General features: G+C 36.7%; 1 protein-coding gene across 1 annotated transcript in view; it reads left to right on the top strand.

Annotated features, from left to right (window-relative positions):
* The window catches only part of EIPR1 (EARP complex and GARP complex interacting protein 1), a 74,042-nt gene that overhangs the window by 9,679 nt on the left and 39,153 nt on the right, over positions 1 to 25,210 (top strand). Inside the window, exon 3 of the mRNA XM_071441410.1 lies at positions 4,291 to 4,423. Coding sequence (XP_071297511.1) covers positions 4,291 to 4,423 — 133 coding nt within the window. The remainder of the gene's footprint in view (positions 1 to 4,290; positions 4,424 to 25,210) is intronic.

A 25,210-nucleotide genomic window follows, 5' to 3' on the forward strand; every position in this document is an offset into this window, starting at 1 on the left:
GTACTTGTTTAACTGCCAATGAACTAATTCGTTCACCCAAGTCAAGTCTGTTTTGCCCAGAAAATTAGTTAGTTAGTGACCTCTCTGTCTGTAGCTTGGCACAGACAATCTCATTGGCACATAAACAATCTCATTCCTATTCTTCCTGGTTTCTCCCCCTGTCTTTCCTGGGGAGAGCAGGTGTCTGGGTGGGAGTCTGTTAGCCAAGGCTGACACCCACCACAGAAGTCCCTGGCACTGAATGGAGTGACCAACTCTTTGAAAATGGCCTGTAATGGCCTGCACAAAATCACTTGGAAGCACAGCTTTGGGACATGTCAGCTGTCAGTTCCCAGTGAGGTTTTGAGTTCATTACTCAATGATAGCACTGGATGAGACTCAAGAAAAGTTATTCCAAGGATAAGGGGGATGGAGTATTCAGTTTATTTCCATTTCAAGTAATACTTGGGCAAAGAGTAACAAAAGACGTGGCAGACTCACTTAGTTAAAATTAAAAATTCAATGCACACAATTACAATTTTGATCGTCCTGTCTCTTGCTCTTCAAGTATTTGGTATAATGTGGGGGTTTTTTAACTGTTACTTCTGTGATAGTTTTACACCTTGCTCAACTAATTAAATCCTGATACAAAATTGATGTAGAAGAGTGGTTCTCACCAGTTGATAGCCAACAGATCTTTAATAATTTAGGTTTTCTGATTTTGATAAGTTTATTTGGTATATGCTGTGTATTTTGGAAATGTTTGCATATGTTTCAACTTTGAATATGCTTTTCTTTCTCCAGTGAATAATATTAACAATAGAAATGGAGGACAATTTCTAGTGTATTCACAAATGTTTGGAGGTTATTGGCCTTTAGCTGTGCCTCAGGCCATCATTTCTTCTCAGCTGGTTCCTCAATCCCCAAGAAGTGCCCTAGGCTCAGCTCATTATAACTTAATTCAGCACTAGGTTCTCTACATTTGCTTAAAAACTTTTTTAGTTACCTGACCGAACTTATGAGCTTTTCTTGCAACACTTAATACTTTACTAAGTCCTGCACAGCGAGAGGTTTTATCATGTGCAGATTATTTCTTCCCTTCTGGTCATGGGCAGGTATAGTGCAAATGAAAGAGCAGTAATTTTACAGCTGGCATGATAACTTTTGCCTCATTGAGGTATATTGCTGTATAAAGCAATTTTAGGTATTCATAGAATATATTTTAGGTGAAAATATTTTCCTATTAATACTAGTATGTCAAAGGAAAGGAAAGTTCTTATAAGATTTTACATTAGGTTAGGTATTTGACATATTAGTAGTGTATAGGACTTGGCATTTGGTCCTCATAACATGCTGCAAATGATTTAAGGAGTAGCACTGTGTACTTTTGGAACATTTGTCCTCAATACTTTCATTGTTGCTGAACTTTGTGTTTATTGTATGCATTGGAAATATCCAAGTATGTAATTTATTCTTTCCTCATCTCATTCTCAGAACTCTTCAAGTTATTTTCAGTCTTGTGTCTTAGAACTTAAAATAATTATTTTTATGATTTATACTGCGCATTGCTTCTGCTGTAGTCTGCACCTCAAACCTTGTGTTCAGTTCTGGGCTCCTCGCTGCAATGAAGGCTTTGAGGTGCTGGAGTGTGTCCAAAGGGTGATGGAGATGGTGATGGGCATGGAGTTACAGCTGTTATGAGGAGCAGCTGAGGGAGCCAGGGTTGTTCAATCTGCAGAAAAGGAGGCTGGGGAGGGGTGGCGGTGTCTTATCACTGTCTACAGCTACCTGAAAGGAGGTTGTGCCAGGTGGGGGTCAGTCTCTTCTCCCAGGCAGGAGATGGGACAGGTGAGAGGAAATAACCTTTAAGTTACACCAGGAGAAGTTTAAGCTGGATATTAAGAAAAATGTTTTCATGGAAAGGGTTATAAAGTATTGGAAAAGAATGCCCAGGGAAGTGGTAGAGTCATCATCCCTGGAAGAGCTCAAAAAAGTGTGAATATGGCACTTGAGGACATGGTTTAATGGTGTACAGTATTAGGTATTCAAATACTTTCTATGAAATTTCTGTGTCCTTAGTATTTAGTGAAGTGACTATTCCATATATCATGTATTCAAATCAATAGAAAGATTCTTAGCAAAAAACCATTGGGGGAATTTTTGCAGTTCTTTCTGATCTGCTGATAAACTTACGCTGGTAGGTAGTGTTGATTGGCTGGCATAGCTGTGAAAGATGTAATTTTTCAACTCACAAAATGTAAACAATACTGCTGCATAAGAATTAAACTTCGCATTTCCCAGAAATCTCAGTCTGGGCCTTTCATGAGCTACCTGTGTGCATTGTAAAATTTTGCCCGACAGGCAGGAAGAATGATGAGCAGGACTCCATGATATCAGAAGGCTAATTAATTACTTTACTATACTGTATTATTCTGTACTATATTACACTACATGACACTACATCTAAACTAAAACTGAACAAGAACTCAACAAAATCTCATGACTGTCTCCTGACTGGCCGTCAGGACACAGCTTGCAGAGATTGGTCAAGAAAACAAAATACTCACACCAGAATCCGAATACCAATTCCCTTCAGGTAAACAATCTTCTATAATGCATTCCACTTGTGCACAAACACAAGTGCAGCAAATAAGATAAGGATTGTTTTGGTCATTCTCTTCTCTGCTTCTCTCACTGTTTCTCTCAAGTTCAGAGAATGTGAATCTCACATGTGTGTTCCACTAGTTCAGAGCTGTCCATGTTGTCAGCTGAATCGGAAACATAATAGCAGAGAGAGGTTGGTGATCTGTGCCTTCAAAGGGCTTCAGGTGGGGTGAAGAGCACTCCCATATGTGCTGAGTGACTTTCAACCTGGGTTAGTGTGGGGAGAGATGGGTGTGGCTGTAGCATATAGGGTTTACATTTATAGTTGACTTTCTTGGGTGAGAAACTTGGCCTAAGCTGCCAAAGGAGACTCCAAATAAAAACAAGGTCTGAGGTTAAACTGATCTTTTTTGTCACTCTAAGATGGATATGCAGTTGATAGGGTAGATGGAAGGTGTTCTGATTCTTGAATAGGTTTCTAGATTCAAGGCTGCAAATGAAGTCTCAACTGCAGAGGCAGTTCTATGGCTGGGATGACAAAATTAAAGAGTAATATAGGTGGTGTGGTGCAGGATTATATTTGAAGGAGGAGTTTCTGATGACTGTTTGGGCAGTAAAATAAAAGGTAATGTGTAAACTCACCCCCTTAAAAATAATAGTATTAAGATGAAGTTGAGACCTATATTGCAGCTTCTGTATTTTAAGAAAATCTTCTGTATAGCTTTTTGCAGTGATTCAGTAGTTAATTTAGTTAACTTGATTCAGTCATGATGATAGGATAACTCTTGGGGTTTTTTTCCTCTTCATTGTTCACCCAACTTTGAAAATTAATTTTTAATGAGGATACAGTTCTTCAAAATTTGTGAGTCTTCTAAAATTTATTTGTCCACTGTTGAGCTTAGGGGAATTAGTACCATAACTAAAGTTCCTTCTTTACATTATGCCAGGCTAAAATCTTCCTAAATTCCTTGTATTTCTGCAGCAACTATAGAAAAACAGCTGACTAATGAAAGGGATGGAAAAATGACAGACCTATAAAAAAAAGAAAAAACATAGCAAAGAAACCTGCTACAAACAAAAATGAAAATAATAAAAAGCAAACTTACTTCTGTCTTTTAAAAATGTTATCAATATATTTAAATATTATTGTTTTTCTTCATCTTTCAGTACTTTGTTTCCATATAGTATGAAACAAGTAGATTTGTATCTTGGTAGTAATATGTGACTGCTAAAGTGAACTGTCAAAGTTCTAACTGAGTGTAAAGTACTTGCTTCAAGTAGAGTCCTTTCCCTCTCTCTCTTTCTTTCTTTGTAGATGATTTGAATTAGATGATTTTGATACAGAATTGGTGCAGACATTTAGACTAAGGATTGTAATGTTGTTATTTTTGTTTATTCCTGTAAGAAGTGTTGAATTCTAATACATGGCTTATTTACTATTAGCTATAAAACGAAAAATCACCTTCAAGCTTTAAGTTGAAAATTGAGAATAAGCATGGTATTTCCTCAAACAGGGAAATTGCTTGTGTTTTCCTAGAAAAGTTAATCCTGCATGAAATCAATGATATAGTAAATTGTTAGTATAACAATTAAAGTAGATATTGGTTATAAAAATCTCATTAAATTGTTCTGTGTAGTCGTTGTGTATAATTAAGACCCACAGGAATGCATTTGAAACCCTAATGTTCTATTTTATTGTATTTGCAGATTCACATCATAGATTTTGATGATGAAAATAACATTATAAACAAAAATGTTCTTCTTCATCAAGTGGGTGAAATTTGGCACATTAGTACAAGTCCTGCTGACAAAGGTGTACTTGCGACCTGCTACAATAAAAGTAAGTCCTTTTTAAATATGCCCAAGTTGTACAAGTGCTTTGGTATTTTTGAATGTGTCAAGTTCAAACCTCTAGCTAGATGTAGACACTTTCAGTTGGAATTATCAACACAAGCATTTCTAAAAAAATCTGCAGCACTTAATTATACCTCATTTGTGTCATATCCTCAGATTATCTTGGTTAGAAGTCAACTTCTGCATTCATGTTAAGAAAAGCAGCAAAATGAACCTTATGTTTGGCTGATGAATGCAAAGCATGGCAAATAAAATATATTCCTGTTACTTTAAACATAATTTTTATTGATGTTTGCTTTTGAAAGTGCAAGTAAATGTCTTTCAAAATGTGCTGGCATCAAGCTTTACTTAAAACTGCAGATGAAGTTTGTATATAATGTTATTTTTCATATTTGTAATGGAGGTATGCCTGCAGAGGGCTACAGCTTCTCATCTAAATATTTCCTCAGTAGGAATGTTCCTTGTCTAACCTTACCATAAGTGCACAGCTGTTGAGATTAAGGGTCTCTGTGCAATTCCTGAGTTAGGCAGGTACAAAGACTTTGTGTCGTGAGGCTTAAGAAATCCACTTGCATCATTCAGGGAAGGGGCTGATTTTTCTTTCTGACAAGAAATCTGAGGTATCAGTTGAAATAAATATTATTTCATCTAGTCAATATTCATCTGTTCTTTCATGGAAACGCAGTCCAAGAGTACAACAATTACGGAGCTAGTTTCAGGCTTTGTACATCGGTGAACAGCTGTAGAGATGTGTGTTCCTGCTGTTCAGCCTTCTGATTATATTAGGGAGAGGATTCCAGAATTGCCTAGTTCTCCTAATTCTTTTGGATTGAAAGAAAACTGCTAAAATTTTAATTTCTTTCACAAATCTTAGGTGATTTTTAAAACCAATGATAGTAGATAAGTAAATTTTTCCATTGAAATGATTGTGGGCATTTTGATTGAGAGCCTTTCTGTGAAATTTCCAATTTCCTTTATTGGACCTAATAAATCACATGAATGTTTTCTATTCCAGATTATTTGTGTTCTAGATTTAGTTTATCTGATTTCTTAATATTAAGCTCTATTGTTTATTCTTCATGCATCTTACTTTAGAATTATCATCCATTAACTTTCTGCAGAAAACAATTCTCAAATGGTGTTTACTGACTCTAAATAGCAATGTATAGAACTGAGAGCACACAGTGTGGGGTTCTGTAATAAGGCATACTGAGTTCAGCAGACAACTTATTTCAAGTAGTAATGCAACCAAATTAAGCAATCGAAACCTTTACAACTCTTAATGTATTGCATTTCTTTGTTGTTTTAAAAAGACTCAACTTATTTTCTCATTGAACTCTAAGTCAAAAGAGATGATGCTTTCAGGAACAGCTGTAGGTATTGTGCCCATCTTTTGTCTTTGGGCCCAGCACTTCTGTCAAGACTTAAACATTGTTGAAACTGGGAGATTGAAGAAATGTGAGATGTGTCCATTATTAATAGCTGTTTTTTGAAGTTGCTTAAAGAAGTGATAAAATGTGGCATTGAAGAGAAGTGGAATTACATACATTTTCCATTTCCTAGCTCACTGGATGAGCTAATGGAACAGGGTGAAATTTCCTCTTCTGTATTGGGAAAGATACTGAGTTTTCTTTTACTCTTGCATATTTGCAGAGTTATCGTAACTGATGTATTAAAAAAAGATGTTGTAGGTGCAAATAGAAGGGCTGTCCTTCCTGATCTTTGATTTTTGTTAAGAGGAATTTGCCTTTTATATAGGAAATTTGGGGAATATAAATTTCTTTTTTCAAATGCAGTGAAAATCTTTCCACGGTATCCAGTTGTTATCCTCCCTGTTACGTTATTGAGATATTGAGAATCTTGTTTATTTTTTACTTGACTACTTGATAGTTAATACTACTGCCTGAAAGTCACAGATGACACCAGCAATCTTGCTCTATGTTTTGAAATACACATGAGGTGCTGGTTTGCTTCTCTTTTTTCATGGGGGAATAAAACTTAGCAAAATCATGCAACATGCAAAGCTTTTTTGATAATTTCTTCTGAGTGCTCAGAATTCTGCATGGGAAATGGGTGTGTGCATTCAGCTGGTAACAATGGGCTGTCTCTGGGGTCAAGGTTCAAACAGAAAGTTTGAGCCAACTCTGTGTCTTTGAGAAGAGTGATGGTGTAATGATGCTTTTACTACTTTGGTTGTTTTTACTACTCTGGTTGAGAGATGCCTTGAATTGATATACCAGAAGTCTTAATCAAAACTCAAAAAATCCTCTTATATGGGGAAGTTCCTACATTTGATTTGGTTTTGTTGGGTTTTTTTAATTCCAAAGACAGTATTTTAACTACTTCTATGAAATCCCACATCATCATGCTTAGATCTGAAGGTTTTTCCCATGTGTGTGGATATGTAAATGTGTATGGGTTGTTTTCTCCCGAAACATCTGGGTAGGAAACCTCATTCAGAACACTCTACCCTTGTTGCTCTCTGGGAGCATGATTTTTTTTTTTTTTTCTCCTGCCTTCATAGATATGTGAAATACTTTTACTTGTCATTTACTTGTAAGTGAAAGAGGCATAAAGAGGTAGAACTTAGAATGTATTTATTATTTATTACACCTAATGAAGAACAAAGTCATGTACTTATGAGTCATAATAGCTATGCTTCTATGTCAATAAAAAATAATTTGCTTGTTGTCCACGAGATTATTTTCTTTAAGTGCTTACTTTTAATAAAATCAGATTTTTTACCCCTAAATGACTAAACTTGCAGCAACCACAATTCAGTCATTGTTTTGACATGAACTTTTGCTTTTAGAAACTCTCAGCAAAATATGTCAAAAGTGCCAAGTATAGCACATTTCCATGACTGGATGCAGACTCTCTACTCATATTTTTGGCTTTACTGCCTTTTTACATGAAGTCCATCAGAATATTTACTGACATTGATCTGCATATCTTTAAATTCTATGATTTCAAGAAAAGAATGTCCCCCTAAAAAGTAAAACTAAGATGGCTCATCTTCTTGTTCACAAGAAGTCGCAGGAAAATTTAAATCCTTGCTGAATATGTAATTTGGGAACTATATTCTCTAAACAGTCAGTAAGGTTAAATGAAAGGGTGCTCTGTATTCTTTGTTCAAGATATTTTACTAGAGTATCAATGTATAACTAGGTTTTAAAAAGGAAAATACCTTCCTGACTCTAAAGACAAAATGAAGGAAACAGCCTTTTTTTGTTAGCATCAGTATTTACAACTTTGTCTAATTTTGACATTGTAAACATACGAGGCTTTATTAATGATGCATTCTCAATTATGGCAATAACATAACTATGACATTAACTCGATTATGACATTAACATAATTGTTCCAGTAGCATTGGAACAATTGTGTCTTTGGATATTAACCAGAAATTCCATTTTCTAGGACATTTTGTCTTAATGTAAAGAAAAAATTGTGGAACTGTGTCTCTCCTCATGCCCCTCCTCATGCACACACTTCAAAAATACTGACGTAATCACATAATTACAAAGGGAGAACTTATTAGACTCAGTTCCTGCCTCATTTGTAGTGGTTCCCCCCTTCACTGATCTTTTATACTGTTATGACTGATATTATAGGAAGATGATTTTATTCTCAAGTGTTAGGATTGCTAGTTATGTATAATCTTGTCCAACCCCCAGAAAAGATCAGGAATTTGCTATGCTGATGGCACAGCAGTTGCCTGTGCTACACATTTTTAACTCACTCACCAATATTTTGTGCTAGAAATGTATTAAGACCATCCTGGTGTAAACTGACATTGCTGAGAGACAGGATGTGTCTTCAGGAGACACTGAGAAGTAGCTCCTCTTTTTGCAAACGTGTTTGGCAGCTAATTGATGTTGTGAGAATTAGGAATGTTATATTTTATCCCAGATTCCCTAGGTGAAGAGAGAAAGTGCATAAATATGTGAAAGAAGCGAAGTATAAGAGGAGAAAAGAAGGATTATCGTCTGAATATCTCAGGGGCAGGGGAAGAAGGCTTTGTAAAATTAATATCTGACGTATCCAGAAGAACTCAAACACTATTAGTTTTGTGACATGTTGATGCATCATTTTTCTCTTCTACTACAGCAAATCAACTGAATTTAAACGGGTTTGGGTTTTTTTTTCCTCTTGAAGAGGATAAGATTGTTACTGACAGCTTTAAAGTAGGTAAAAATCAAGGGGAGAAATTAGTTTGGTAGTCTTCTAGCTTTAGAAGTTAAATTAGATTGTTAAAGTTCAGTATGAGACAGATTAGGTCTTAAAAAAACTAAAAGGTTGGATTCTTGAGAGAACAATGCAATTTAGGGATGTGTTTTGGATGATGATAATAAAAGTGACTATAAGATAGAGTGCTACAGTTGCATTGTAATTTGTTTAATGCCTAATCTCTGAAAATTTACATGTACTTATTTGCCTATGATACTTATTAATATCCTAAAGTTATGTTCAGCAAAGCAGAAATCATATAATTTGCTTTACAATAGCCCAGAATTAAAATGGAGGATGCTGCATTTAGTGGAAAATCTCTGTCAGAACAATTCTAGGAACTTTACACCTTTCTTATTTTTTACTGTTCTGGCTAGTTGTAGTCAGTTGACTATTCTCTTTTTTATTACTTTTATTAAATTAAAGTTGGACAGAAGTGGAACTTCTAAAAAGTGAATAAGAAAGGTGACAAAGTAATTAAGGAGATCATAGCATTTCTTAGTAGAAATCCACACTTAAATATCAGAAAAGAAGAATTATGGGGTGGGTTTGAGGGTCAAGAATGTACCCTTCAAATAATGATATGAACCAAGGAGAATGATGGTACACTAAATTTAATAAGTTTAAAAATGAAGATAAATTAGTCTTCAAGAAGTTGGTAACTAACCAAGCACTGTCTTCAACTGCTAAGGGGAAAATCATTTCACATGTGTGTTCCTACTGCAAGTTTGAAAGGAGCTTGCTTCATTATTCAGAAGAGCATCCTAGCCTACTCGAGGATAATTCTTTCATTGTGAAAAAGTGAAATGACAAAACCCTGTAATTTACACTAAAGGGGAGTATCTTGGAAACTAGAACAGTGGAGACCTGACAAAGTGCTAGACTCCATTGGAAAATTATCTGTATACAGATACTGCTCAAGTTTCAGGCTATAAGAGGAGAATTCAGAAGCCATTTCATGGACTTTTAATAATGTTCTGAGGCAACAAGAAATACCAACAGTCAATGGGCTAGGGTGTATTTAATAATTTTTGTATGTAAAGTAGGTGATGGAAGCCTCAGCTCTAGAAATAGCCAAAAAAATTTGGATCCCTGCGCTGATACAATGATTAATATGATGTTGGGTAATACTTTGAAATATATTGATGATGCCCTTTTTTTCATTCCAGCTTATCATACACTGTTATGAGGTGTTTGAAGAATTTCCAATTTAGGTAGATGTGCAGTGGTGGGTGCAGGTTTTATGTGGCTTTGGGAGCTGGGGGAGTCATGCCTTGAATTTGCTTTGTTTAATACAGAACTTATTTTTAATCTGTTGCCTTGTTTATACATCCCTCCCTGTCCCTCACCTGCTGTTTTGGGATATTGTTAAAATGGAGGCAGACTATTTCCTGTGGACCTTTAAAGTAAACTGCAGCTACATCATTAAAGGAATGGGGAATTCAGGGAGATTTTTCTGTAAGCTGTTTAAAGAGTTCTACAGCCATTTGCCAGTTTGCCAGCAATGGATAGCTCCTTCTCGAGCGAGTCTTGGATCTGGTCTCTGTGGACCAGAATACTAAGTAAAGAGGTTGAAATGAATGATCATGGTGATGAATTTTGGGAAAGCTGTCATTCTAAAATAATGTTTTATAAATATAATTATAGCTTATACAGCATTATTTGCAAAATCTGAATATAGCTTTCATTATATCGTATAAGCTAGATTTGTGCATTGCTCTGAGATGCAGATGAATCTATTTAGCATGTCAGCAAAGAAACTAGTGGTTTGTTTGGATTTTGATACTGCATAATGGCCAGCTACTTGGGCAGTTACTGTGTTCTGTTACACGTTCTACAGAAACTTAGCAATGGTAAAATTGTTTGGGAAGTCAAGGGTTAAGGCAAACTGCTGGTGGGTTTGCATGACATGATGGGGAGATGAAGGGGAGGAAATAGAAAAATGATCCAGAATGAAAGCTCTGTGTAGGTGGAAAACAGTTTGCCTGCTGAATCTCCAGTTGGACCTGGGTAGTGGTCTCCATCATTGCAGAGGTGAATTTTTGGGATGTGATTGCATGCAGCTACCCTGGGTGCAGGAGAAAGATGTGCTTGGAGGGGCAAGAGTGAAGGACCATGTCTCACAACATAATTGTAGACAATTGTACTGTTGCTCTCACAGCTCTAATAGGGGAAATGCTTGCTGAAAGACAAAGTGAGGAAATTGAGGCAATGGTAGAGTTGGAGAAATAAGGAGATCCCCAAAACAACTAAGGGATATGTGAAAACACAAAGAAGTGTGACATGGTAAAATAGCTTTTGGGCAGTCAGTCAGTTGGGAGGCTTGAGAAATGTTAGAGATAACACCCTTAGGTGTTAGCAGAGATTGTCTGTCCATACAAAAAACTATTGTTGTGGTTAAATGTCTGCATGTTTTGGTTTTTGATTAGCATTTCTTGTTTTGCATTTTGTTTCTTCTTTATCTGTGGCAACTTCTGCTATTTTCCTGTTTTTCTTCCTTTCTGTGGCATTTACTGAAAGGATTGATGAAATAATTTGCCAAGATGTTAGATCCATACTGTTGGATCTAACTTTTAATTTTGTTGCTGTAAGACAAACAATGGTCTAGAGGCTTCAGCTTCTCTTTCAGCTGTTTTAAACTGTGCCAGCAAACTGAACAGAATGGTTATGCTGATTGTTTATGCAATTGTAAATTGGGTTGCAAGGGTATTTTCACGACCACAAGAGTACTTTTATGTTGAAAACATGAATTGAAAACCTGAAAATTAGTATGTCACAGTATAGGTGATAAAAATAACAGCATTAAAGTCTGATGTTTGGAATGATTTACTCTAATGATGTCAGGTAGGGTGGAAGCTGATGTGAAAAGTGTGTGTGTGAGCTGTATCAGCACTGAAAACAATTTAAGAAAACAAGCCTTACCTGCTAGTTTGTGAGGGATAGAACCTGCTGGCTGTGCAAGTTTTAATGGTGAATAATCAGGTTTTGGTATCAATCAGCTGCATGTTTGTTGGTTTGGTTTTTGGGTTTTTTTTTTATTTGCTTGGTTGTTTTTTTACAGTAATATTGTTATAATGAAATTTTTTGCTGGAAATTGTAACCTGTAGAGTAAAATAAATAATCTCAGGATATTAGACTACTGTAAGGTAATATATGTATTCTAATAACTTGGAACAGGGCCATGGTATTGACCTAGGGACTGACTTGCAGTAGAGCCTACTGTTAAACTGTGAGGGTGCTCCCTGAGCAGTTTTGGTGTGGGCCAAGTTACAGACAATGATGCCCAGATGTAGTCCAAGAAATTAATGAGTAGTTGGAGTGTAGCCTCCTTCTTTTAACTTAGCCTCCAAAAAATTTCATTTGATTGTGCTTTCTGGCCTCAGGGCTGGAGACCTGTACCTGACATTATTTTAAGCAAGTTGTCAAAAAAATAAATACCTGTCATAGTTCTCCACTGCAGACTTCTATAAAATACAGAGACTGTTTTGGAGAATGTATTGAAGAGAAACATGCAAGTACTTCAGAAATTAGATGAAAGATGTGATAAAGGTGTATATGAAATAAATTACGGTATGAAGATCTGGTCAAGAATTTCTGTTCTGCTGATCTCAATAATACACTGATCCTGTTGTGTGGCTTATTCCACAAAATTGAGTAACTGTTTTAGAGATAATTTCAGCCTTCTAGAGAAGAGGATATTTTGAAACAGTTATCCTTTTTGGTGTAGCATTTTTACAGTGTCTGGTGCTATGGGGTGGTTTTGTTGTGATAAGGATTAGTAGCTGTTGTGGAGGTTCTTCTTAAAGAATCTTGATGAATTTAAGTGAAACCTTCATGCTGCTCAATTTGAAGAGAATGTTTAATTACTGGGTATTAGGTGCACGCATTCATTGAGGAAAAATTAAGTTTCTAGCGATGATAATTGTCTCAATTCATACTAGTTCTTTCTTCTGAAGAAGGCACTTCTTTTCTATCTGCTTTCAGGTACCAAATCAGATCATGAGCTGGAGTTGTTTGCCACCTTGGTGATTTCTGAGTTCATAGAAAGGCTTATCAGGTTTTCATGGGGCTGTGAAACAATCACTTCTCTTTTATTCTCAGTGCCCTTTGTAAGGATGCTGATGGTTTGCTGACTTCCTCATCTACTGCTGCACACAAGGCCCAGAAGACTGTCAGTCTTGATATAAAGAGCTTTTTCCTGAACTGTAACTACCACTTTAGAGTACAGCATCCTGTTGGGATGGCTTGAACTGTTTTTCTCTACGTGCATTAACTAACTTTTGTAAACAGAGAAGCTCATCTTTTGAGTCCTCCTATTCTCACCCTTTCCATTGCATGAAATTACCTGAAACTGTCAGGTCTGCAAGACGAGGTAGTTGACACTATTACACTAATAATGCTGTTTCAGGAGCTCACAGTGGAATGCTTCCTCTGGTTTTAACTTCAGCCTTTCAGATATATCTTTGTTTTAAATGAGATAAAGCTAGATTAATTCCTTTCACTAGGAAGAGGTAAAACTAAATTTAAAAGCAGACTCTTTATCTAATCTAAATTTAAAAGCATAATTAGTAAGTTTCTATGTTGCTGTCATCTTTTGTATTTGTGCTTGCCCCTGCTTCTCCTAAGAATTCAAATTCTTATTCAAATCTATGGAAACACATGTGGAAACACATTTATTGTCCCAGTTCAAATGTATTTTTAAACTCCTACAAAAATAGGATCTGCACTTCTGTTTCATGTAGGGACATACAAGGCCACCAGAGGGCAAAAGGAAGTGTGACTGGACAAAGCTGTTACCTGCAAATTTCCTCATGCAGGCAGACATCTGTGTGCACACATCCTGGTTTTCACTTGGATTTTTTCAAACAAGATAGGTGCCCTGGTGCAGTGGTTATGAAAACTTCATACAAATAGCTTGCATTTCTGGATTCAGAGCTTACAAACACAAAACTGGTATTTAATTTTGTTGAAAATAGTTTGCCTTTAAAATCCATTATTTCAAAACAATAAATCTACAATGAGTTATGGCTGTCTGGTGCATTACACTTACACACAGTGAACTCATGTATTAAAAAAAAAAATTCTGCAGAGAAAATTTATCAGCAAGGATACTGGAAATAATGCTGCTGGTGATGCTTCATCTGCTTAGTATTGAAGACAGCAGGTGACACTTTTGCCTTGCTGTAATGAAAGCACTCTGTGTGGGGAAATCATTGATACAGCCATGGGATACGTTAGAGCCATTAAAATGGGCACAGAAGTGGAATGTGTCTTTAAATATTTCCTCTTCTCAGCAGTAGTGGTAGGATGTACAGAAGATTTATTCCCATAGTTTGAATGAAGAAATAAATGTCCTTGGCGTTCCTAATGTTCTTTTAATGTTTTTTTTCCTAGGAATTCTAGCTGCTATATGTAATTTGAGTGTTTCTTTACAAGTAGTTTGCAGTAAGCTTTTAAATGAAATGGTTTCCTGTCTGATCCACGTGATGAAAAAAGCTCCACAAGTGATGAACAGCTTGAGAAACTGTTCCATGTTAATTCTGTTCAAATTTGAAGGCCTCTGTGCATAGATGTACACTGAGTTTTGTCCAGATGAGAGGTTACGTAGCTGTCGTTTCGTAGTCTGTGCTATAACCTCACCTGCATGTAAGCCTCACATGCTCTAGGTAGCTCAGTAGTGTCTCAGCCAGTGTGCAAGAGCAGATGCACAGTGAAAAGTGTAAGAGCTGGGGGACCATGGGCCATGTATAATATAATTAACTTGAAGCACAGATCCTTGTTATCCCTTGATTTAGGATCTCATCTTTATTTGACAGCGATTATCAGGATAATTGCAACATTTTTTGTATGAAGCAAAAGAAAATGAGTGTCAGAAGAGGGAGGAGAGAAAATGACAGAAATTCAAGTATAACAGAGTGGTCATGATATTGAAAACAATGCTTTAAATGCAGAAAATGGATAAAATGCTTCTGAATTAGTGCTGTCATTGAGGGATAATCTCTTGAATGATCAGACTGCTCTCTCTTTCACTTTTAGAAGGTTTAATTCTCTTCCCCTTTTTAAATTATTTTTTCACTTAGAACAAAAGAAGTGTTTTTTTGTCTCTAATTCAAAATAGTTTTAAAACTTATTTTCAAATATTGATATTAACTAATATAGAAGACTGCAAGAGAATGTGTTCTTTTCCCATCTCCAGTAAATGCTATTGTTACAGTAAATAACATTTTGTAGAAACATGTAAATTCCTAGAGTTTGTGTTTAGGTATCCTTGTGCAATGATTTTGTTGCATAAGTGAAAGTTAAAGGCTTGCTTTTCTCTGTATTAGACTAGTTTTGTATTAGATTTCACAGTTATTCCCAAATAATGCAAGTGAAGCCAAATATACTCTGCAAGTTCCTTCCAGTAAATGTTAAGACATTTTGTAACCTCAGTTTTTTTGCATTCCATGTTTTGAGATGCTCTTTCTACCATGAAAAGATAGCCTGCTTTCATTTTCCATTATCCCATCCTTCTTGGAAAACTGGAGAGGCCAAGGGAGTATCTCTTGCTTCATACCCTTAAGAGAGTGATAAAGATTTTTTCTTATTTAATCTTTTTTTCCCCCTCTTGCTGACTTACCAACATCACAATTCAAGTGCTAGCAATATCTGAAATAGTTATAAAAATGATACATTTTTTATAAAGTAGCAAATCTTGAGTTATTGTAGTTATATTATGATGTAAATTCTGTAGCATATTCTATTATCTTCATATCCTCTTATGAAGCCATGTTAAAATGTTTTGAGAACTATTTTGGTTTGAGATTTTTCTCCTGATTCTAGGTGATAGTTCACAGCCTTAATTCTTTTGTTTGTATGGGGTAGGTTTTTTATGTGTGTGTCATCAAGCAAGCATCAATGTTTCTGACCATTAGACATAAAACTTAGGACATTTCTGCTACTGCAGCAATTTGAGTGACAGCTACAGGAGGTATGAGAATTTGGGGTTAATATTTTTGTCTTTTTTGATATTGTGAAGACTATTTTGCAGCTCAGCACAGTTTTATGATATCCACTGTGGGTGCACATGCCATCTAGTAGACTAACAGCACTTCTCCACTGTTCCTTATGCTCAAATTGCTGTCACCATGACCTTCAGGGCCCTTTCTGCAGAGCATTGTTGAACTTTGAGGTACCTGTTGGTTTGTTTTTCCAGCCTGTTTCTGTCCCTCTGATATTCCCTGAGGTTATTAATGATGATGCTGAACAGTGCTGGCCACACTGCCAGCTCCAGAGACATACCAGTAGTGACTGGCTCCAGATGACTTTTATGCCACTGACCACAACGCTTTGAGAATTACAGTTCAACCAGTTTTGAACCCAGCCTTCCCATCCTTTAGTTTGTCTGTGAGGATGTTGTGGGCCAAAGACTTGTTAAAGGTAAATAACATCAACTGCTTTCCCCATTTTTACCAAGCCTGTTTTTAATTTAATTTTCGCTGCAGAATGCAATCATATTTGTCAGACATGAGGTCTGACATGTCCTTCATAAATCTGTACTGAGTAGTCCCAGTCACCTCATGTTTAGAAATGTTTTTCAGATTCTCTTGGTCTGTCACCTTCCTGGGGACTAAGGAGAGACTGACTAGTGTAGATCCTTCTTGCTCATTTTAAATATAGGAATGCCATTTACTTTCTCAAAGTCCTTAGGAACCTCTCTCCAGCACCATGACCTTTCAGAGTTAATTGAAACTGGCCTCATAAATATATTGGCCATTCCTCAGTTCTTGTGGATGCATTACTAGGATCCAAGTTCTTTAAATATTCCTGAACTTGACTTTTCCACTGGTCTTGGCAGCCTGGGATCCCTTAATCCTGAGGATAGCAAAGACCTGTCTGCTAGACACTGAGCTTATTAAAGTCCTACACAAGGACAAAGGAAACTCCTTCTCATTGTCAGAAGATGGTGTTATCCTTTGTTTCATCCTTCTAGCAGACGCCAACTGCGTTTTGCCACTTTGGTACCTTCTAATCCTAAACCATAATCTCTCATTTGAGCTGGGAGCTCCGTGCACTCTAGTTCCTGATGTTTATAAAGGGTGATTCTCCCCTCTCACCTTCCTGATCCATCCCTCCTAAAGTTCCATACCTCTAATCCCAGCGAGATTGTACACACCAGTAAGACTGCATTTGACATAAACACAAGAGGTACTTGGTCAAAGGAATTGTATCCCATCCCTGAGCTGAAGATTTGACCACCAAGGTATTTCTGGGTTTGTTTCTATTTGGTTATGTTTTCATAATTACTTTTCTTAGATTATAAACCTTTTAGGCAGGAGCCATATATCTTTCTCCACTTGAGTTCAATAAAAAAATGCCATGGGGTTTCTCTCCTGTGAGTGTTTCTAAGGTGTAAACAAATGAGAACTGCATAGTTATTAGCAGCCAACTAACAACATGAGGTATTGTTTGAATGCCCCAAGTTGAGAAAACTACTGACTAGAGTAGGGAAATATTTAGTCTTTTTATTTAAACTTTTTGGATGTGCTAGTTGTTGATACCTTGAACTAAGAAAAATCCCAACCACAACTTACTCTTGTATTAGTAAGAATACCTTTCTTATTGTAGCACTTGTAACTGTCCTAATGAACAGAAAACTGAGTGTATCTCAAAATAATGTATCTAGCTAGTAGTTGTTTGTAATTATTTTCTTCCATTAAGTACTTTTCCTTGATGTGTGAGCTAGATTCCCAAACTGTCTGGTTAATGTAAAGATACAAGCAGATTATGATTCCAAGATCTAAGCTTTGAATCCCAAGTTATTGCTGGGAGAAATTTTGTGTCTGCTGGTTGTGGGCACACATCTGGAGTTCTGTTGAGGGGAAGTACCAAGTGGAGACCATGGAAGGCTGATGTAAGGGGTGGTGAACCTACCTTTTCCAATTGAGCTAGTGGTTAGAACTTGGTTCCTCAAGCTTGAGGCAGCCATGCAAACTGCTGATATTGGATGGAGTGGCATTTGTCCTGCTTGAGGCAGACTTGCTGCAAAAGTTATATTTGTCTTTGGAACTCCCAAGGAGTAAAATGGTAATGCTTGAGGTTATATAGATGTACTCTTGAATATGTCACTGTCTATAAAGGTCCCAATTCAGCAGGGGGATGATTGATCTTCCCATCAACTTGTTAAAGAGTGCAGTTTTTAATACTTTATGAAATATCAAGTGGAATTTAAGTGTATTGGTTTCATTTCACCTTATCTCACTGACAGCTGCCATGGTACCTCCATGAGACAACTGTTGTGTGTGTAAAAGTAGCAACGTGGACAGCGCTGTTCAGCTCTGCTCCCCTTTCTGATGATAGAAGCCAACATGTAAATATCCCTCATTAAGTTTTATTGGTGTACTGTGCAGCTTTCCTCAGCACAGAGTTAAATCTCACAAATTATTTTCTATGGCTAGCCAATGCCTTTTTGCTTGTGTGGTTCTCACTGTTTTTGCAGCTTTTACATTATTGCACCCAAATTCTGCCTGAAGACCAGAGTTCAGCTCACTGGTATAGCAATGACTGCAGTTCTTTGCTTGGGCTGTCCCTGTATGGCAGTTCCCAAAGTGCAATCAGTAAATTTTGACCTCCCTCAAACAGGTGTATGTCTGCAGAGTATATCAGCAAAAAAGAACTGTGCTGAAACATTATCTCAAATCACCTTGGGATAGCATAAGAAGTATCAGACTATTAAAAAGTGCAATTTATGCCTTTTCCAGTTTGGCTGCCTGCTTTCTGCACACTGTCTCCTGTTCTTCCATAGAAAATGATGGGTTTACCTGTCTCTCCATGTCATACCCCGTGTCTTTGCACACTCTTAGATCGTTCTAGCTGCGTTAGTGTGCAGCAGGTGAGGTTTTTAAAACTTCCTTGAGCATCTGTATATACAATGCAAACATATATTACTGTTAGGATAAAGAGTGAGCTGCTGTGCTTCCATGTTTTGTGGGTTTGTTTTGTTTTTGTTTTGTTTGGTGGGTTTTTTTGAAAATCAGTGTCTGGTTTTTGGTAGCTAAAAAGTGCATTTAAATTATGGAAAGAAAAATTAAACTCCTTGTGGCTCATTATTCCTACATATATCTCACCCTCTGTATTTCAGAAAAAAAAGTAAAATCAAGGACTACACCGGCTTTTAGAACAAAAGATGAAGTTATTAACCCAGAAAACAAATGGTCTATTTTCCATCTTTTTTTGCTTGTGAAGGACATGATGTTGAATAAACAGAATACAGGGGTTTTTTTAATAATTGATTAAAAATGCTGAAAGGCATATAATTTTTCTAAAACAAAATATGCATACCTGAGTAATTTTGTTTTTATTTCTTAATTCTATTAAACTTGAAGAAGCACGTTCACATTGATTGATAAGGAAGAGTGCTAACTGTTTGTCAGTGGAAGGGAGGAGGGTTCTGAGCACTAGCTGCTTGTTCCTGTCATACTGAGAGCACTAATGGGCACCAGCTGGGCTGTAGCTATAGCAGCTTCACCACTTCAGCCTTGCACAGCACGAGCTGCTGTGGCAATGCTGCAGAAGGGCCTCCTGTGCAGATTTAGGAAGTACACACTTCAGTTGTTGTTCCCTGGGCAACAGAATCACTGCAGACAGCTGGCTTTGCACCACCTGAGCTGATCAAAAAGCAAACCCAGTCAGGCACTGGTACTTCAGCTCCTCCAGCATTAGTGTGAATGTCTGCAGGCAGTGATGTAGGAAGCACTGTCATTCAGGTTTCAAGGTTAAACACAGGCGAATGAAGTAGAGTGACAGCAAAAAGTAATATGAAAACATTGTTCCTGTAGATAGTTCAGTCAGGTGTGTATAGCTATTGGTGATCAAGAATTAACTTTAAAATATTAAATTACCGATGTACATATAAAATATCTTTTAGAATTATTCAAAAAGAGACGGGGAGGCTAGCAGTAATTGGCTTGAATTTCGGGAGAAGGAAGAGCAATCAAGGGTGATAGATCATGTTTTTCATTAACAAAGACCATAAAGAATGTTTGACCATGAAGATTAAAGTGGTATGTGAAATGATATGGCTATGAAGAACCTATATATGGTTTGCTGGAAGCTTCTGACAGGTCAGGACTGAGCAGCATGGTGGGCTTTATTCAGCAAGTGATGCCAGAAGCATGAAAGGTGGATGACTGAGCAATAGTGAACTGTAACATTGTCCAGTGTGGACCTGTATAATTGGGATTAAGATCCACTTGAATATGTTGGATAAGAGTGGAGGGGTGGGAGGGGCAGGTGGTAGTGTTTGTAAATGTCCATTGAACTCTTTTCTTGTACTTCTTTTAAATTATAGTAATATCCACTTAACACTTTGCTTAAGAGGGATGCTAACTTCTTAAAATACTGTTTTAAACTTTGTTGTGAAATAATAAAGATTATTTTTAATTACTCCTCTTAAAATAAGTTTCTTCTTTATCTTTTTCTAATATCTGTATTTACTTCCAAAGATAGCTTCCCTTTTGCAGAAGCAGCTCTAGGGAGTGAACATGGTGAACAATAATACTGACTTTTAGCAAGTCCTAAATATGCATCTGTCCACACCTGAAACAGGAAGGAGAACAGATTTGGTGTGTTTCTGAATGCACTCCGTCCTCATTTGCTGAAACTGCAGAATATTGATTAGTATCCGCACTTCCATTGAGGATTTGGTTTTTATATTCCATATATTATTTGAATGTTTTGTATTTTGTATTTATTTTAGTAACATTTGATGAAAGTCTCTCTAAAGTATGTTCAGGTAAGGTTTTTGTGTTTTGTTCTGTTGAGGATTTTTTTGGTTTGCCCTGGGGACAAATTAGACTGTGTATTTCTTGTTTGGCTTTTCTGATGTACTGCATCAGTGGTCCAGATATCACACTAAGTTGGTTTCTTAGTGTGTTTACTTAGTGTGTTTACTGAGGTTGCATGTTAAGTCCTTTTAAAAACTGTTATTTATTAAAGAGAATAAATTAAGAAGACTGTATAAACAGATTTTATTGTATCTGATGTTCAGTTGCATTCTTTGTAGTTTTGCAGTCTGTGGCATTTTCTGAAGAATCTTTATAAGAATTCTGAATTACTTGAAATTTTAAATTTGTCTGTCTAAGTCTGGAAATGTGACAAAGCTCACTTCTTTCATTCTGCATGTCTTCAACTGTAGGAATTCTGATGCGAAATCAAGAGCGATGTGAAGTACACAGGCCATCCCTTCTAGCTTTAAAAACTACCAGTTCATTAAAAAATTGTAGTTTTCTACAACAGCAGGAATGACTTTCAGTGTCCTGAACAACTGTATTGCATCTGGAATCAGCAGTGTTCTTATATCCACAGATGTTTATTTTTGCATCTTGTACAGAAACAATTGTGTAGTTTTTAAGGGATGTCTGCTGGCCACCGTGTTCAGCAGCAGCAGCAGCAGTGCCATGAATTGATTTGTTGTGTGTGAAGGAACTTTATCAAGGAGTAACAGCTACCTGTAGTTAACCTTACAGTGTTTCTTTTTGAACTCTGGACAGTAACATCTTGTTATTTTTAAATTTCAGGCAGATATTTTTTCCCCAGGCTTATGTCTCACTCTTAATTTAAATTGGAGCAGTTCTCCAAGGGGAACAGTGTTGGGATGAAGATAAATGGGATGTCCCACCAATCTACAGCTTTTGCTTTTTTTCTGTGTTGGAACCAGCTAGTAGTATAAAGCTAAAAATTGTCATGGAAATAGTCCTCATTGAGAAGTCCTTTTGGTGCTGCAGGGAAAAATGGTATTAACTGACCACGTTGTGACCCTTTGCAAATTGCACTCTTCATGTAGCGGGTTTTCTCACTTGCTCAACTTGTAAAGTAGGCACCAAGGATGGCCTCATGTTCTAGAGCCATGATTATCTCTTAGGCTTTGGCTGAACTCAACAAAGTTTGAACTCAGCAAAGTTTATTTTTTACATTTGATTACTGTACCCCTATTGCTACCAGTTTAATGTGTAGTTGCTTCCTAATTCAGTGCTGCCAAAGTATGGGATTACTTGTTTATTCCTTAAATTCTGGCTTGCTTGTTTGTAAGCCTGGATCATTTCAACAGAACTAGGTAGATGAAACTATTTGCAGTCACTCTAGCAGATATTATCCTCTGTCCAGGAGATAATATTGGTGGACTTGGGGAAATGGCGCATAACAGAGGGTTGTTGCAGCTGGAACAAGTACATTTAGCTCCATCCTTAGCTGTACCTAGCAAAAGATATACTGAAGATGTGTGATGAATTTGATAAGGGATGAGAAGGAACAAATATTTCCCCCTCTTGAATGAGAATGAATAAATATGACAAAGATTCAATAGTTCATTGTCTCATTTCTGGATCATTTAATGTGAACAATGCGTGAGGAATACAGTGGGACATCCTTCTTCAAACCTTTGACTTACTCTCTATGAAAGTTCAGTAGTGCTTAGTAAACCTTGTAACATTTTTCTTAATATACTCAGTGATAAAACTTCAACACAACCTTATCTGTTCTCTTCTGCATTGGTGCTGTGGCATAAATAAAAATTCTTGTTTCAATGTGAAGCAGGGATGCAAAAAATGGTTTTCAACTAAAGGAAGGCATAGATGCACGACATAGAGACACCGTGTTTTTACCTTGTTTGTCTTTCTTTTACAGAATAACAGGTATTTCCATTTAGATATTAGTTTCATACTTGTCTTTTAGCATTTTAAAGAGATAATGTGAGAGCAGGTAGATAAAAACATTGTCATTTTGTATGTATATGTGCAGTAATGTGATGTGAAGAAAGTAAAGGATGGGAAAACCTGGAGTTTCTTTTTGCCTTTAGGCATTCTAGATAAGCAGTGGCACTACAGAGGTGGTAGTGAAATTACCTAGTAACACTGGATTTTTAAATTTTCATATGATCACTTGGGAAATAAGGCTATATGGGTAATGCCACAATTACTGTATACTGTTAGTGAGCTTTTCATGTGGCCATGGGGAGCTTGTTGTGGGACTTAGATTTCAATATAGTGAGAATTCCTGTTTGTGTTCGTGGATTTTGTGTTTGTAGGTTTGTAGCTAGTGGTTATTCTATTAAGAGGAATTGTGACCCAGAAAAAACTCCATCTATCAGAAAAGTGACACTTTCACTCAGCACTTAGATTTGCCCTCTCTTTTACAAGAGAGAAAATGGTATATTTTAAAATGTTCGTTATATAAAAGTAAATTAAGCCTTCCTTAAGGCTAGCCATATCTAAAATTGTCTGGATGGCTCTGGAAATTCCATTTTGGTTTCACACATCTGGGAATTAACGAAGTGTCAGAACTTTCCAAGGAGAAGTTAGTAGTGCTCTGAATAAGGTCTTTGTTCTACAGATTTCAGCCATGCATCTAATTCCAGAATTTCTCCAAAGTTTAAAATTAGAATATTTGCAATGCCCATACAGTTGTTCAAGATAGACGGACATTCAGCAGCTGGAAAGTGGTGTATCACTTTCCCTGATCATCATCAAACCCAGCTGAAAACAGAGGATAATGTCTGTGCTGAGTGTCAAAGTTTTGTGCTTGTTGGCTTTTAGTGTTATCCCTTTCTGATGTGCAATTTAATTTATCCTTCACACTAGTCACAGTAAAGCAAAACAGGCATGGAAGTGCACGAAATTCTGCACCAACTTGTACTTCAGTTTTCAAACCACCAAAGTGTTAAAGGAGACTGGATCACCTCAAGTTTCTGGGGGATTTTTCTCTCTCTCTCTCTATATATATACACACATACATATACACTCATGCTTTGGCCTCCTTCAGTCTTCAAAATGATGCTTGTTTAGTTGTTTTAGGGTTTCCAGTCTGGAAATCTGATTGTGCAAGGAGCTAATACTCCAGCTAAAATACCATTTCAAGGCTGTCTTTAAGATTGTGGTGCTGTGGTTAGAGGAAAGATGTCTTGAGAATGTTTTTCCCCACCTTCCTCCATCTAAAACCTTTACTCCACAAAGCAGCAATACTTGTAATTTCAGTCTTTCTATGGAATATAAATTTGATGTTGCCCTTCAGTCTTTGATTTTCAGTCTTCCCTCAACTGATTTGGCCTACGTGGAAGTAATTTATTGTTTGTTAAGGATGAGAATTCATATTATATGGTGCCTGTGTAATTACTCATTTCTCTTGCTTACAACAAAGAGAGCTCAGTACTACAGAGTTTATTACAGGGATTTGTTTCCTTTTCTTTTCTGGTATTCAGAAGAAAGCTAAATTTGTCCATTGTATATTTGCAAGTTTGGTGCTTTATGGGTGTGTGTATATGACGTGTTCTCACTGCTTCTTGAACAGATGCAGGGCATTGAAATGTTAATGCATTTGCTCCATGTTTTACCAACCACAGTTTGAAATAATTTTGGGACCACCTAGCCATCTACTAGCAGGAGAAGTTGAAACCATAAGAATGTGGTCTGTTGTAACTTTTCAGAAAAGATATGGTGTAGGAGGTGATCATGCAAGTTTTACGGGCAGCTTCACAATTATCAGAGAATTTTAAGAAAAGTGGAATAACAGCAGATTTTTGTAAATGAAATGAGAAATCCGAATTGAAACTGAACCAGGATAATGAAGCATCAATGTTGGATATTGCTGTACATGTCACACATGAGAAAAGGAAGGGGCCCATGGAAAGGGCCCTTTTGGTTTCTGTATTCAGACACCTGCTGTGTAAGATGGCCTTCATAATCTCATTATATTTACATATGTTCTAGTAGAAGTAATTTTAAATTTATCAAAAGTGAACAATACTTAAAATCAGTCTCTATCCTTTTTAAAAATCTGGCTGCATAAAAATTTCTATTTGTTAGCTATCTTCTAAAATGCAGCAACAAAAAACCACCCCCCAAAACATTAAAAAACCCACCAAACCTCCAAACCAAGCAAACCCAAACTACACCCCTCCTCCCCAAACTACTTCAGAAGTGACAGTTAGTTCATAATTTTTAATTATGTCCTAGATTGTACCATAAATTTTAAGAATTGGGCTCACCACTGATTACTAGTTGAAACCTTGTAGGTTAAATTTCAACTAAAAAGAAAAAGATAATATCTATTAGGTAATTCTCGGGGAAGATAGAACCTATCAGTGTATTGAAAAGTGGTTTTTGTGCAGACTATTTTTTTTTTAATCTGTTTCCTAAATATTAAGTTTCTTCGTGACGTTTTAAAGTTCTCTTAAGACTTGCAGTGCTGTGCTGGAGAGGAAAGATGGCTTGAGGAGCATGTAGTTTGTTTTCCATGACTTGCTTTTGTGATTCTCTGCCATGATCTTGATAATAGTGGAAAAGCTAATGCTTTATATGCATGGTACAGACCTTTTTGTAGTTATAATCTACCAGAAACTGTTCATTACTGGTCTGTCACATTGAAGTGAAACGTTTGATAAGTCTCCCCTTCTTTAGCTATATTGGACTTTAAGTTATTTATTACTTGCGTGGTGTACATAGCACGCTGTGTGTGCCATCCACTGCTGCTTTCTTCTCTTCCTCAGTGGCATGTGGATCTAGAGTAAACA

Source organism: Agelaius tricolor, unplaced genomic scaffold, assembly GCF_023055355.1.
Source record: "Agelaius tricolor isolate 1412-34295 unplaced genomic scaffold, bAgeTri1.0.p SCAF_1, whole genome shotgun sequence".
Taxonomy (NCBI): domain Eukaryota; kingdom Metazoa; phylum Chordata; class Aves; order Passeriformes; family Icteridae; genus Agelaius; species Agelaius tricolor.